A 16841-nucleotide genomic window follows, 5' to 3' on the forward strand; every position below is an offset into this window, starting at 1 on the left:
GCCTACAGATGCTAACACTATGAGAAAAGCTTTCCGTGGTCCAAAGAGCGACACTTCAGAGAGACTGATAGAAGGGTGAGTGAATACGTCTCTGAAAAACGGAAAGACGGAATGTCCACCACCAGAGCCTGATTCAGCTGAAGGTACTGGAAAGTTATCTACATCATTTATGTAGTTTGGACCCCTTGAGGCTTCTTATTTGTTGCTTATTGTTTCTTATTTTGAGAAAGAGAATATATTTTTTATTCAGTACTATAGTAATATTTTTTTCATTTCATATCTCGTGAAATGTTATCTCAGTTGTGAGTTTTTGAGTTTATAATTGTATAATAAAAAGTTGTTTTATGAGTGACCTTATTGTCTTCAGCATTTTTTTTTTCACAAAATGATATTTGAAAAATAGGGGTCGTGTTATAATCGGAGTCGTCTTATATTCGGACCAATACGGTACTTTAACTCCAGAGCTCATTTTTTGAAATAATCAGTGGAACTCGACTGTTTGTATTGGAGTCGATCGAGCATTTTAACTTCTCAACACCTCAAGGCTTTAATACAACAAGTGCTGATAATAATGAAAGTTATTTTACCAGTTATTACAGTTATTTTACAAACCTCAGCAAAATGCTTCTTTGAGAACTGTGGTTGTTCTTGAATTTCACACCCCTTCATTTGGAACAGCAGGTACGTTACTCGGTTATGTTGAGGAGGGGAAGAGGTGTCCTCACCCACAGGAAACAATCTTCACAGTTGGACCATCTGTCACAATGCTGCAGGCTGTACTTTTCTGGCTTTTCCTGCTTCGAGGTAAAAATGTCATTTCTGCAAACTTTTCAGGTTTTAAAAGTAGACAATGAGGACAGATAGAAAACGTTAGTATCTCAGGTCTGGTCTCAGTTCAAAGATAAAATATAATAAAAAAAGTGAATGATTAATTCTACAGCAACAACCTGTGTTGGAGCTGCTCCCTATAACTCCTGTAGCTTTTGTACATATTTGGATATACGATATGTCGCCAGCATTTCAGTCACTTGGACTGACTTTTCACTCTAAACTGTGTTAGAAAGAGAAATGACAGAAAAAGAGAGACGGTGTGCAGAGTGTGCCTTTGTCCTTTGATGGGTTGGTTAAAGAAATTAAATCAATTTGACAGAATTGGAATCAACAATATAACATGTTTAAAATTATCTGCAATCTTCATCTCCTGTTTTACAGTCCAGTCCAGTGTTCCTCCTGTGTTCGTCCAGAAAGGCAAAGACGTACTTCTGGATGTCAACAATGTGCCTGAAGACTTTACTATATTTGTATGGAAACTGGAGAAAGAGAATTCGATTTTAGTCACGTTTTATCCTGGCGGCAATTCAAAAATCTCTAAAGCTTACACTGGAAGGATTGATCACCCTGACAACAAGAAATACTCTGTGATACTGAAAAACCTACAAGAGACAGACAGTAGAGTTTATACTGGACGACTGACAACAGACGATGGCGACTCCACATTAGTCCAACACAACATCATAGTTCAAGGTGAGTTTTGTTACATTTCAGACACTGAACATGAACATCTACTTTTACATTTCTAACACTTCTCTCTGTCCTTCCAGATGTTGTGTCTCCCGTCCAGCTGGAGGTGAACTCTGTATCAAACAGCTCACACTCCTGTAACGTCACTCTGACCTGCAGCACGGCCGACTCTCACATCAGCAGCACTTTCAGATGTATCGATCAAAAATGTGATCAGGATGGAGGGAATCAATCAGAGATCACAAACTCCAGCTCTACTCTGCAAGTCTACTTGTTGGATGTTACAGTGATCTGTAAACACAGAAACCAGGTCAGCTCGACTGAAGACAGGACGGATATTCAACATGCCTGCTCCCAGCCGTTCGGTAGGTCTGAAAGAGACAGCACCAAATGTAAACACACAGGTTGGATTTTATGAAGTTTGAAGAAGGAAAAGGTTTTGTGAAAATAGACAAATTCTCAACTTTAAGAGAACAACACACTATAAACATTCACAGTGGGAGAACACAGACAATCATATGGACGCACCTCCTAGTTGGACTGCATGGTGTTATGTAGGGTATCAACTCAAAATGCACCAAGTCCTTTAGAATCTGGACTGGAAGTTATGTCGCTCTGGAGGCAGTGTTGTTGTTACTGTCCATCTAATTGTCCATGTGTGCAGAAGAAATATTAAATGAGAGCGTTTTCAAAAAGCTCTTCACCTGGAAGCCGTTGTTCAAAAGTTGCCTTTTCTTTGGATCTGAGCAGCATTGTCACATAAACGGAGCTGTACCGATTAGGCTACTTAAAATTGAAATTGGACGCAGTTTATTATAATGTGCCAAAACAACAAGAAAACATGATAAATATCATCAATTTTGATGATGATCATAAGTCTTCATTTTGGTAATTTCTGTCTTTTTTTATAGACTCAACCATGCACAAATTGAAATCAATTTCTACTGAGATGTTCTTTTAAAATGTGGCCGCAAATTCAGTTTTGACAGCTTCTTCCTCTCATGTGCCGACTCCTCGCTGCACCAAACCACACTGAAGTTTTACACTGAACGAGGATACAAACTTTTTGTTTGAATGAAAAAAAAAAATTCTGGTCTGCGGCCTGAACATGTCTGTGGAGAAGTATGCACTATACATCTTGATAATTGTGATAAATTATTTTAGTATTTGAATCTAAATACGAGGACACCTTTTTTTCAAAATCTTCACTGACATGTTATCAATGGAAATATTTTATTAAAGTACTACTTTGTCATTTAATGATTGTTTTTCAGTTGATAAACAGCCTCGTAAACATGACAAGATTTGGATTGCTGTTGGAGTTTTTGTTTCCTTCGTAGCTGTTGGGATTTTGGGAGCTTATTTCTATCGTAAGAGAAGTAAGTTCAAGCCTAACGTGTGAGTAGTTTTCTATGCATTGAAATTAATTTCTGTCTCAAAGTCGATTTGTCGTATCCATTAGGCTTCATTTACTGCAGCAAACGGGGATCTGTCTGACTCAAAGCTTGTGTTGATTGAATTGATTCTAAAGCCAATATTTCAGGGAGTTTCTGTAAGCTGTGACAAGACATGAGAATTAAAATTGTTATCCATTTGTTCTATAATGTTTAGTATCACATCTTGGCATTGTTAATAGCCGACATTTTTCTCAAGTTTCTCCTCTGTGTAGTTTGAATTGCTCAGATAGATCAGAGTAAAAATGACCAAGATGTTTGTAAGATGTTGCAGAGATGCTATTGTGGGAAGTAAAGGGTCAATAAAGTCAAGCAAGAACTTTTTATAGTAACTCACCCTGTATGTCCTGTTTCAGATGCAGATCATGGTGTGATACAAGATAACACAGTCTACGCAGTTCCAGTGGTAAGCTTCAGGTTTTTACAATCTAAACTGTATTGCACTTGTCTTTGGATGGATTTTCAGCAAACCTTTTCAGCATTCCAACAGCTGTGTTTGTTCTTTCGTCATGCTATGTGCTCCTGCAGGTCACTTCCTCATGTGCTGCTCATGATGCTTGCCTGTCCTCAAACATCCTACTTTGGATGATGAACCTAATCAGAAAACCGGTGTCCTGTCAATCTGCCTGTTGCTATGTGCCGCCTTATGGTGAGTTTGGCTTTTCAAGCTGTGTAATGTTTCTGCTTCTGATGTTCACACTGTAGTGCTCGATAGACAGGTAAGTTTACAGGTTCGAATCCCACAGCTGAAAGGTTACCAGTGTGGCTCGCTGAGCAAGGCACTACAGGTGCTGCACAACGGCACCTCACCACTCCCAGAAGCTTAGTTTTTTTGTTAAATGTCAAATACAAACATTGAAAATGACTCCAGAGAGACTTTGTGTTTATAAGCTGTAGAGAAGGACACAGGAAAGATCAGTTTAACCACTTAACCAAAGTCTCATGCAGAGGAAGTATAGTTATAGTTTGCAAAGAAAATGCGACAAACCTGCAGTCACTTTCAGCTGTGCTTGTGGAAGTCATGCTTTATATGCGGCAGCTGTGTGAAGATGAGGCAAATATGAACTAATCAGGAATAGATAACTGCAATTTGCCTTGCTTTTTCAAATGTGAAGACTGTGGAACAGGTTGTGTGTGTTTGTGGCTTTGCTGTCTGTGTTTCTGAAGTGGAAAACATACTCATGTTCTCTGTTGAGGAAAATTTTCAAATACTTGCATTGAAAATGTTTCTACTAAACTATAGATTAAAAGCAGGTCCTGGAATTTATTATGAAACATTAAAGCAGAATAGGGCTGTCACGATATCGAATTTTCTCTTGACGAGTATCGTGGGCAAAAAATATCACTATAACAATATTATCACGATATCAGCAAAAATTTAACTAATAATGGTACAAACATTTAGATTCATCTTTAATTTTATTTTTGTTTGTTTTCTCTCGTTTCCCAGATGAATTACATTCAGAATACCTGTCAAATGAGGTGTTGAAACAATATGAGAACAGTAACTGTACAACTGCACACAAAAAGTGTAGTTACACTCAACTAATTAAAATCTGATGAACTGATTAACAGAGGATCCACAGCAGAGGCGTCATTTACGTCGGGTTGGTGGGTTATGAAAACCCATGGGCCCTGTTGGGGTGAAATCCTGTACCACCACCACACTGCTGAGGATTTTTGTTTGTTTGTTTAAATCCGAGGCGGAATGAGCAGCAGCTGCTTCTCTCCAGCCAGAGCCGCCGCTACTGGCCAGGGCCCCGAGCTGAAGGGGGTCCCGAGGAACGGCTGACATCAGTCAATTTCAATGACAGATTTAAGGCGCTACACTAGACGCTGCAACGACAACGTGTCGAAAATCCCCTGCATGGGGCCCTTTTCCGAGTACTCACCGGTTCGTTGCTAGAAGGGGTCCGGCGGAGAAGATGGCGGATATCAGCGACACAACTTGAAACCCCCCGGACACATTACAATGACACGTCTGGAACCAACCTAATGGGGCCCCACTACTACCCGGCTTGCATCAAAGTGCAGTCAGTGTTGCTAAACACACTTTTTTCGGGTTAGGATAGAGCGTCTCGCTGTCGTTGTCGGCTACCACCGACATGTTTAGTTCACTCGGGACACTCGCTAACTGGGAGCCACGCTAGCTAGGAGCCATGCCGCTACCGCTGCTCCTGCTGTGTTTACATTTGAGGAGAGGGGGAAAGGTGGGGGTGCTGCAGGAGGGAGACGAAGCAGGGCGGAAGAACAGGAGCGGATTTTGAAAATACACTTCAACACGTTTCAAGTGGCTCTAGATCCTCTTTACGATATTATCATGTGCGCATTTTGAGCACGATATTGAAATTTCATTTTTTATTACCACGATTATCGTCAATACCGGTTTACCGCGACAGCCCTAAAGCCGAACTTTGCACCTTTTTTACCTCAATAAATGTGTTTCAGAATCCCTGTGGGGGTAAACAAAGACTTGTAACGGCGATTCGCCTGTCCCTTCACTCTCCCCGGGGTCTGGGTCCTGAAAACAGCGCTTGCAATTTCAGAGGAGCGGACCTGACTACATCTCGCGAGAACAAACCTGCTTTACGGCACTCATACGGGATTACAAGTATAAAAGCTGTAGGGGTGCGAGATCTGTCATTGTGTTGCAATAGACGAGCTTTGCATGATGTGTTGATTGGTTCTAATTTCTATTTGGTAACTGAAAAATAAAGAGGAGTGGCACCTCCTCTGGTAGAAGTGAGCGCGAGACCGCGAGTGAGTTCGCTGCACTGAGCTGAAAGCGGTAGCTCTCCGAGTGTGTTTGTTTTCCAATAAGTTTGATTGTACGAAGCAGGCATGTCTATGACAGAGGGAGCAACCGGAGGAAGTTCCCAGGCAGCGCGAGGAACCGTCGCTGCAGAAGATTTAACAAAAGCGCGGAAAACAAACATGAAACCCTTGCTAGCGTTAGCAACACCACCCTTAAGGGCTCACGGATGGCAGAAACAAAAAGCCAGAAAAATAAAACTGTCTAACGAGCGGAAAAAAGGAAACGGGAGTGGGACACTCTCTGCACGCAGGGGTTGGGGGTGGGGGGGGGGGGGGCTGGGGGGGGTGGGGGGGGGGGGGGGGGGGAGGACGTTTACGACAGTGAGCTTTCACAGGAGACCATTAGGGGGAGCGCTAAAGCAAATCTTGCATAGTTCTGCTTTAATTCCATTTGAAACAGTCACAGGAAGTCTTGGTGTTCAGTCAACATTGATGCAAAGTGAGTTTTGACCTCTCCTGAACTGTTACCGTTCGCTGCGTTCATCATTTCACTGCAACTCAGAATCCTCATTTTGGAGGTCAGAAGAAGAATTGAGCCAGTTCTCAGAATAAGAGGGGGAGAAAATAGCCTCTGACGAATAAATACTCACATAAGCACACCTTAAAATAGTCATGAGTTTAGTTACAAAATACAAATACTTTATTACTTGCCCTGTCTTTAAAACCATGTGCCAAAAAAACGAAGAAAATGATTCTTTTAATTTGAGCCAGAAAGATTGTCTCAGTACACATATAAACTCGTTAACTTCCCTGATATTTCGTTACACAACACATTGATCCACTGAATGATGCATGCAGAATATGAGGTGAAAATAACTTTTCCATTGTTTATATTCTAGGTTGAAACTCCAGAAAGTCAAGCTGCGTCTCCAGATACTGATGAGACTTCAGGTCTTTCTCCAGTTTGCACCTACAGTGAGGTGGGGCCTCACAGCGGCCCGTCAGCTGCTGCTGAGACCAAAGACAAGCCTGTAATTGAGAGTGTGTATGCACAGGTACAGAAGCATCCTGGACCATGAAAAACCTTCTATAGATATATTAGATTTTTTTGAGTTGAGGGCAAACCACATTAACCCCACATGCACACTTCATGTTCAGTTTTAATGCACCACAGTTGGGGATTTGCAGGGCAGTGGGGGTTTGGCGGCTGGAGGAGTGGGTGGACCCCCCCCTCCAGGTGGGCCCCTCCCCCCTCTGATCTTGCAGGAGACTCAGGAGCTTGTCCTTGCCTCCTGTCCCCTGGGTTCAGGAGATTTTGAAAATCTTCCTTCCACCTGAGGATGAGGTTAGAGGATGTCCTTCCTCGCTGAGCACAGCTCAGATCAGGTGAAACAACACAGTCGATGTTTGACTTGAGACCAAAGCAGCTCTGCTCCCATGAACACTCACGAGCATCTCTGTGTTCAAGCAGGATGTTTGTTTTGGATGATGCATGTGAAGGACAGAAGTATAACAACAACTTGCTGCTTGGCTTCAGATCGGTCCGGCCATTCCTCCTCATCACCCCCTCCCTGGTTCCGCAGTCGTTCGCAGAAGTTTTGTATCTGCTGGGAAACATTGATGGTTGTTTTTTTTCTTTTTACTGTGCAAGAGTCCATATCAGGAAACATCTGCATTTCAGCCGTTTCTCTTCCTGTATCTAACTTTGAGTATAGAGAAGTGAAGTTGGACATTTGGGGAGGTGAAGCTTGAGTGAGGTTTCCGGAACGGAAGAGAAGTTTAAAACCACTCCCCTTCACTCTTCTCACAGTAACAGAAAGAAACACCGTGTGCTGAAGCTTTCCTACATCTTATCTGATAAAATATGCACTGTGTAGAATATGTTGTTTGAATTTTAATATACAGCATTTCAACACAAAGGCAGCATGATTGTTACATTTTGGCCTGGCATTAACAACTGTTAAAAAAATGGAGTGAAATATTCTCTAATAACAGAGAGTTAATTTGACAGCAAATGTCTTAAAAAAATGTTTTGTCAACTTAGTTTTTTTACATAATTATTTTGGAACTGCTTGTTATTTTTTAGTGAATGTGATTCTGAGTTTTTGTTTATTTCCTGCGTGTTTCTGCAGACGTGTCATGCTGCAGTTATGCAACGGGCTCCGTTATAGAAACAGACGATACAAGGCTTTGACCAATAAGAACACAAGTTTAACAACAACTTATAAATCTAACATTTATCCATCAGGGTCTCTGTGACTGAAACAGATAAAACCTCCACCAACCTTGGAGAAAAGTATTAGTTGAATCAAAACTAATTTTCAGGACGAGGGGACAGAGTTTAACCTGGGTGGGGCTTGAGAATGTGATGGAAATGAAAGCTGCTATGAATGTCCTTTAATATTTCAACTAGAAAATACTTGAACTGTTCCTCCAGTGTAGTGCCGTGGTCCAGTCTCAGGAGTGTATCACTTCTTCATTTGGCCAGTGGTGCTCTGGAGGTTACAGAAATCTGTTTGGAGGTTTACAGGTTCAAATGTGGCTTTTTGCTGCTTTTTGAGTTTCATTGACTTTTCATGACACAGTGAGGCCTGATGACTTTACGGAATGATTTCCATCACTGTGGATCGAAGGCAGTGTTCGGGGGAAGCATGGGGCGGGGCCAGGTTTCACCTTACTCAGTGTATTTCAGCTCAACCGGAATTGAGGGGAGAAAGAAATAAATAGCATCAAACAGTCAAAGTGTTTCCAAACTCAGCCAATATGAGTGTATATAGAATACAGAGGAATTCTTCCCTTGGCTTCACAGGTTTGCTGTTAACCTTATTCTAAAACTTTGTGTTGCTCCTGTTACTAATTTCTCTTTCAAAATGTGTGAAAGCAATGCTCTTGTTTGTGAATTCTATTTTCATACCGTTATTTAAGTTTCTTTCTGCCAATGCTTCAACTCATTCGACACAGTAATAAAAAGGTTGCTTTTCCCACTGAGTGTTTTTTTTCTAATGTAACACCAGAGATCCAAAGCATGAAATCATGACAAATGAGTAACAGTACATTATTTCAGGCTTAATTAGGCTTTATTGAAGTCAACAAAGTGCAGACTACATACTTATGAGGTGCATGTTTATTTTACAGGGGGTTTGGTGATTGTGGCTCATGCTGATTTCCACTTTTTCAGATAACAATAAAAAGAAGAAAAAAACCCCTCATACAATCTGATGAATCTGATGAATTTTTCCATGAATGGCAACCATTCAGAAGCCAACACACTTTTCTCAGTGTAATATTGTTTGTTTTTCACTGTTTGAACTTTATCTTGGATTCTTTTTTTATTGTTAAATTCCATATTTTCATCATATTCTTCTCTTATTTTGTGTTTAGCTTTTTTTCTGTTCACTTTATGTCCTTTTCACTGCTGTCATTCTGTAAATTTCCCTGCTGTGGGACGAATAAAGGAAATCTGAATCTGAATTTTAGTTTCTCCAATTGCAATTTCCTCGAACATAATTTTATTGATTTAGTCAACCCTCTGAGGCATCATCAGTGAAAATACAAGAATGATCAGTATTAGAAAGAGCACTACTCACAAAGATGTTTCCTTCTTCATAAAGCATTTGCAAAACAAAATTTATATCAAATCAAATCAAATCAAATCAGATTTTATTTATATAGCACTTTTCATATTATATACATATCAAACGAATATTTCCTAAGAAAAAGAAATCATTACTGGAACGGTCCTTTCATCAGTTCTGTGTTCTTCCACTGCAGTAGCATTGATTGTTAAAGCTGTATGCACAACTGAACAGCAAAGAAAAATGCTTATTTCTGCTTCTTGCCGCTTTTTGCCGCTTTTTGTAACTCCGATTACGGAGATAAACTTTAGCCATCGTCTGAAAGCAACAGTCAAGCAGGAGCAAGAGTCTGAAGGGTCTGAAGGGTCTGCGCTTGGTGAGTTTCTAACAGGAAAATACGTTTTCGTGTGTCTTTCGCGTCACGTTATAATCCGCACATTCACTGCGCTGTGAAATATTAATGCAAAATTACGAGATTGAGTTGTTTATGCGAAGATTGCTAAGACGGAACTACTTACTAAACATGGTGTCTGGGCGTAGTGATTTCAAAAGAAAAAGTAGTTCCCAGTATTTGCTTCAGTGTTGTAACGCTCCAATATAATTTGTTGGTGTTCCACAGCGTAGTGAATGTGCGGATTATAACGTGTCCACCAAAGTGTTTTGGGGTTGTTGGATTTTGTATTTGATGAGTTTGACGAGGGGAACCAAAAATACCATCCACTTCCATTGTGTCCGTCCCGAAAACCTTCCCCGACTCACCTCTGAATAAACAACAGCTCGCACTCACGAAAAAAGTAAGCACGCTGTTCGAAATGACTAAGGAATTGTGCTAAATGGGCCAATTTGCCAAAATGTTGAAGTGTCCCTGTGATGTGCTGTGGGCACATCATGTTTTTTTTTACGTCCAGTTTCTCTTTTGTTTTTTTTTCCGTTCAGGTATTTAGTGGATATTGATCCTGTTTTGTGTTTTGTTACTTTTTTAAAAAAACTATCTTTTTCTTTTTTTGGGGTTTTGATTGGAGCGAGTCGCACCGGCGCGCTATAAATAGCAGCATGGAGGTGGCGCTCTCGGTCGTCGGGTCTGTCTCTCTCTCGCTCGCTCACCCACCTTATTACACCTGCCACGCCCGGTGCGCTCCATGGCGCACCTTGGACTCCGGCACCGTCAGGCAGCATGGTGCTGGCCAGATCATGCTAGCCAGCTGGCCGGCTTCGTGTTTCCTTTTTCCGTTTTTTTCTTTTTTGATCGCTGTCTTTTTCCGTCCAGGTGTGACCAGCCGTCCCGTTTATGCTGTTCTTTTGATCGGGTTTAGTTGGGGTTTTTATGTCTTTAGGTAAGACGAGGGATCAGTTGCGACGGCTGCATAGCAGATGGGCTGTGATCTCGTCTTTTTCTTAAAGGTGCTGTAGGCAGGATTCTGCATCTCTGCCCATCTAAGATGGCGATTTGAAACCCAGCACAGCCAATCCTGTCCTGTTTTCTCTGACATCACGCCCTTAAGCAAGATAAGCCCCTCCCACAAGATTGTGCGACGAACGCCCCTCGACCAATCACGGTTAGAGCCTCATGGGCTCTTCTGATTGGTCAAAGATACCGGGAGCAGTAGAGATTCCTTTTCAGCTCAGAACAGACAGATGAAAACGCTGCGCCCTCGCGGTAGTGCAATTATGCTACACTCCTAAAGGATTATCAATGGATACTCTAACATTTAATCCAAAGAAAACACAGAAAAATTAGCATTGACTAGCAAAATCCTGCCTACAGCACCTTTAAGTTTGGCTGGCGCGTCTGGGCCTTCTTTCGTTTGATACTTTGTTCCTTTTTTGATATTATTTTTGGGGCACGGGTGATGAGGGTTCCTTTTACTCCAGAGCCTTGTCAAGTTTCATCCTGAAGACGCCGACTCTGAGGAAAGTGCTAAATAAATGATTGAACCCTCATCCTGTGTTTGTCCTGTGTCCTTGAAGAATATGTGTGACTCTACGGGTCATAACAGTCCCTTTAAGGCTTATTATTTGTTTATGGTTGGTTTTGTGCTGAGGGTATAGGCAGAGCTACAACAGTAAGGTTATGCTTAGGATCAAGATTAGTTCGGTGATTGGGTTCACAGGACTTGTGTGTTTTTTTTCACCATTTTTCCTTTCATGTTTTTTCTGTGGGGTTTTGTAGGGGTAAAGGGAGGGTGGGGGGGGTGTTGCAACCCAGAGTGCACTACTATAAGACAAAGAACGAAAGGCAACATTTCAGAAATGTGAGTGACTATGAACGGAACAAAAGATAAGACACGAGAAGATGTAACTCCAGGAAGGAACTTAAGATTTTGTACTTGGAATGTTAATGGCATTAATGAGCCTGTGAAACGAGGCAAAGTACTCTCCTATCTCAGGGACATGCAGGCTGACATAATTTTTTTACAGGAAACCCATCTGACAAATAAAGCCCATCAGAAAATTTCAGGCAAAGGGACTAATCAGGTTCATCACTCTAATTTTGCTGCCAAATCCAGAGGAGTGGCTATAGTAATACGGAAAAACGTCCCTTTCCTACACCATTCCACTGTTGCCGGTAGAGAAGGGAGATATGTCCTAGTGACAGGTGAAGTTCAGTCTATCCCTATTACACTGCTTAACATATATGGGCCTAACAGGGATGGCCCAGGGTTTTTAAGGAAAATTTTTAGTTTAATCCCTGACTTTTCCACTTCAAACCTAATAATTGGAGGGGACTTTAATTTGGTATTAGACTCATATTTAGACAGATCGTCTGTCAAAAGAATGCCCACTTCTAATGCAGTCAATTTTGTGAACTCCTATATTAAAAATACAAATCTTTTTGATGTCTGGAGAATTCTGAACCCAACAGGCAGAGAGTATTCGTTTCATTCTCAGGTGCATAATGTCTACACAAGAACTGATTATTTCTTGCTGGATGAGAAATGTACGTCCGTAGTTTGTAATGCTAAATATCATAATAATGTCATCTCTGATCATTGTCCTGTCACCATTTCTCTGGAGCTGCTTGAAATGACAACTTCACGTCGACCCTGGAGGTTGGATCCCCAACTCTTTACGAAGGGAAAATTTTGTGAGTATCTGGAGACACAGATTCAATTTTTTTTTCGAAACAAATGGTAAGGATGATATTTCACCAGTTCTACTATGGGAAACATTTAAGGCGTACATAAGAGGGTGTGTAATATCTTACCAGTCCTCACAAAATAAACTAAATAACATTAAACGGACACAATTAGAGGAAGAAATACAAAAGCTGGATGCAGAAAATGCTGTACATCCATCTAAGGAGAAACATAATAAAATTTCGGCTCTACGAGGGGGGACCCAAAAGTTCCCAGACTGTGGTTATTAAAAAAAAAAACAAGAAAGATTTCAGACTTTTGGCCATTATATGTCGCTATAGCATAGCCTTAAGCATAACTGTGAAAATTTGCACCACCCAAAGATGCACAGGCAGCTCACAGGCAGTGTTTGTTATTACAGTCCCGCTCTCTTCTTCGAAAAATCCGAAAATGGCGGAACCCGATTTTGTTTTCTAAAAACGGCAACAAAAACACTCACCATGATCCACACTGCGTACAAAGATGAGGCTGTGGGGAGAACACAGGTCTATGGGCGCTTTAAGAGTGGTCAGATGTCCATCGAAGACTTGCCTCGCTCCAGCCGACCCTCCACCTCCCGCACAGAGGACAATGTCCGCAAAATCGAAGCTGATCTGCTTTTTTGACGGTAAAGGGATGGTCCACAGCGAGTTTGTGCTGCCGGGGCAAACCGTCAACCAGGACTTTTACCTCAAAGTTTTGCGGCAGCTCCAGGACGCGGTCAGGCTGAAGCGGGCGGCGCTGTGGGAGAGTGGGGACTGGTGGCTCCGTCATGACAACGTGCCAGCGCACAGGGCTCTGCGCGTAAAACAGTTCCTTGTGAAAAACGGCATGGCCCTGCTGCCCCATCCGCCGTATTCCCTCGATTTAGCATCTTGCGACTTCTGTCTCTTCCCAAAAATGAAAAAGGCACTGAAGGGGCGGAGATTTGATGATGAGGAAGAGGTGCACAAAAAATCGAAGAACGCCCTTAAAGCGATCATTACGCACCAGTTTGCCGACTGCTTTGAGCAATGGAAATCCCGGCTGCAGCGCTGTATTCAAGCCGAAGGAGAGTACTTTGAAGGTAACAGTGTTGATTGAATGTGAAAATAAAAAAATAAAAAGTTATAACCACAGTCCGGGGACTTTTGGGTCCCCCCTCGTAAAATATCAATTGAACAAAATTCTTTCAGAGAGGATCCCTCGGGCCTTCATGTTTATTAAGCAGTCTTATTTTGAATTTGGTGATAAGCCCCATAAATTACTGGCAAGACAATTACGGAAAAGGGAAAATGACAGAACTATTCATTCCATAAAATCTGAATCGGGCACCTGCACTTTTTCACAAAAAGATATTAATACTACATTTAAACAATTTTATGAATAATTAGTATATACCTCACAGACCCATGTTGCACCAGAGGTCAGGGCACGGTTCTTGGAGAACTGCAATCTCCCTACTCTCTCTCAGAAGGACAGTAACCTTCTTGATATGGAATTCATATGTGATGAAATTACTAAGGCAATCAACTCCTTGAGTAACGGCAAAAGCCCAGGTCCAGATGGGATCTGCAATGAGTTTTACAAGAAATTCAGTACAATCTTAGCTCCATACCTTCTGAAAATGTATAATACGGCCATCAAAGCAAGCACATTCCCTCCTTCTCTCAATGAAGCAGTAATCACTCTCATTCTTAAGAAAGGGAAAGATCCTGAACAGGTCGGGTCATATAAACCAATTTCTTTACTAAACACCGACCTCAAGATATTAGCCAAATCCCTAGCAAGAAGATTAGGCCCAAATGTGGCAAAACTAATATACCCAGATCAAACTGGCTTCATACCAAACAGACAACGCTTTCACAATTTTAGGCGTCTTCTGAATATCATCTACTCTCCCAAGCTTTCCGAAGTGGAGGATTTATTTATTTTTAGTTTGGATGCGGAGAAGGCCTTCGATTGTGTAGAATGGCCCTACCTATTTGCAGTGCTGGAGAAATTTGGTTTTGGAGCTAGATTTATTTCCTGGATTAAATTACTGTATTCCAACCCTAATGCCAGAATCCTCACCAACCGGAATATTTCAGATACATTTAACCTATATAGAGACACTCGGCAGGGGTGTCCGTTAAGTCCACTTTTGTTTGCATTGGCCCTGGAACCTCTTGCTGAAACAATTCGAGCACATTAAGAATTTCATGGTTACAACACGGAATTTACATCAAATAAAATTTCACTTTATGCAGACGACATTTTGCTATATGTAACGCAGCCCAAGTCATCAATTCCTGTTTTGTTGGACATAATTGAATTGTTCAGTTCATTTTCAGGTTATAAGGTCTACTGGAATAAAAGCGAGCTTATGCCAATACGTTGTAAAGACCCGAATATCTTAGCACGCATTCCATTTAAACTAGCCCACGAGGAGTTGACATACTTAGGAATACAAATAACCAAGAAATATAATTTACTATTCAAGGCCAATTATACAGTTCTACTAGAAAAATTCAAGGCAAAGATGGAATTTTGGAAAACTTTGCCAATTTCAATGATAAGTAGAGTGAGTGCGGTCAAAATGATCTTTCTGCCTCAATTGCTTTATTTTTTTCAAAATCTGCCCATATATCTGAAGAAAAGTTTCTTTAAAGAATTGGATGCTGTAATTCTTCCTTTGATTTGGAATAATAAGCCCCACAGAATCAAAAAATGTCACCTATGTAAACAGAAAGAAAAAGGAGGATAGGCTTTGCCAGAATTTACTCATTATTACTGGGCCTCAAATATTTGTTACATTTCCTATTGGCTGGACGAGACAATCCTCTCTGATAACTGGTTGTATATGGAACGTGAAGATTGTCTACCTTATTCACTCGGGGCTGTATTGCTGTCTCCCATTCATCTAAAAAAAACCACTTTATAATCACAACCCAATCATACATAATACTATTTCAATTTGGCGACAGATCTCTAAACAACTTAAGCTTAGATCTCTATCATTTATACTGCCCTTAACGTCCAACCCAGCATTCCCACCCTCTCTTATAGATGGAGGCTTTGTTCGGTGGAAGGAAATGGGACTGTGTAGGATGGGAGATCTTTATTCTCAGGGAATTTTTGCATCATTTCAGCAGCTCCAGGAGATTTATGAAATCCCAAAGACAGATTTCTTTAGGTATCTTCAGGTCCGGAATTTTGTCAAAACACACCTTCACAATTTCATAAATGCTCAACCAGATAAGTTGGATGTTTGCCTTAGTGAAAGTGTACTGGAAAAGCGTTCCATTTCATTTGTATATGGAAGATTACAGGATCTAGATCAAGTGAACATAGAACCAATTAAAGTGAAATGAGAGCAGGAACTGGGGTTGAGGATCTCGGGAGGTATGTGGGAAAGAGCATTGCAATTTGTTAATTAAAGTTGCCTCAATGCAAGACGCCATTTAATACAGTTCAAAATTATTCACAGATTACATTATTCAAAGGTGAAACTGAGCAAAATTTACCCAGATCTGTCACCCATATGTGATAAATGTAACAGCGCAGAAGCCAATCTATTGCATAGTTTTGTCCTGTGCCCGAGATTACAAGGGTTTTGGTTGGACATTTTCTCCTTTTTTACAAAATTTTTTAAAGTGCAAATAGAGCCTGATCCAGTTATAATTTTGTTAGGCACCTCAGAAACCTCAAAAAACCTTTCGCAAGCTCATTATCATTTGTTATCTTATGGTCTTCTCTGTGCCAAGAAACTGATTCTGCAGCACTGGAAGGGAGAAGAAGTTCCATCCTTTAGCCACTGGATAACAACACTAACAGATACCCTTCACCTAGAGAAAATGAGATATGTCTTAAATGATAGACTGGAGGAATATGTAATGATCTGGAGGCCACTGATCACCTTTCTGAAGGGAAGGTATTTGTTGCCTTTGCAGGTTTACTATAAATCACCACTGGGTGGCACACCTCAGGGTTGGGGGGGGGGGGGGGGGGGGGGGGGGGGGGGGGGGGGCTGGTGGATTTATTTCTCTGTCCTATGATTATTTTGTTATTTTTCTGTAAATTAGTTCTTATTGTCATTTTGTTCTTTATGCACATATGTGAAAGTAAGGAAGCCTTGTTTTGTACAACTTGTTAATATATTTGTGTTGGATTTGTGGTTTGCTTCCCATTAAAAATATTTTAAGAGACACAGGGGGAGAGGCGGGATTTTCAGTAAAACAGAGCGTTTTCTCTTCCAGGTTTCAGAATTAGCCCCAGAAAATCTTTAATTTCAGGCAAAATGACTTTTCCTTAGCGCCAAAAATAAACTATTACCATGTTAGAGCCATTTCTAGAGTTTGGACTAGCTAAAAAAGCATGACACAGCCCCTTTACATTATGTGAATATCATAAGGCAAACATCAAAGAAGCTTCTGGATAACTTCATGAAGAAAAATAAATCA

General features: G+C 41.0%; 1 protein-coding gene across 3 annotated transcripts; it reads left to right on the forward strand.

Annotated features, from left to right (window-relative positions):
- Window positions 1-496: 496 nt before the first annotated feature.
- Window positions 497-9329, forward strand: LOC115406040 (SLAM family member 5-like). Of its 3 annotated transcripts, XM_030115912.1 has the most exons (7): window positions 497-804; window positions 1213-1524; window positions 1602-1886; window positions 2796-2900; window positions 3332-3381; window positions 3504-3624; window positions 6629-9329. In XM_030115912.1, the coding sequence occupies exons 1-7, from the start codon at window positions 765-767 to the stop codon at window positions 6631-6633; spliced, it is 918 nt and encodes a 305-aa protein (XP_029971772.1). In that variant the 5' UTR covers window positions 497-764; the 3' UTR covers window positions 6634-9329. The 3 variants fall into 3 exon arrangements, with proteins under 3 accessions (XP_029971772.1, XP_029971771.1, XP_029971773.1); XM_030115911.1 differs by lacking the exon at window positions 3504-3624; XM_030115913.1 differs by lacking the exons at window positions 2796-2900; window positions 3504-3624 and having other exon boundaries at window positions 6629-9328.
- Window positions 9330-16841: the final 7512 nt, after the last annotated feature.

This window comes from Salarias fasciatus, chromosome 18, assembly GCF_902148845.1.
Source record: "Salarias fasciatus chromosome 18, fSalaFa1.1, whole genome shotgun sequence".
Classification (NCBI taxonomy): domain Eukaryota; kingdom Metazoa; phylum Chordata; class Actinopteri; order Blenniiformes; family Blenniidae; genus Salarias; species Salarias fasciatus.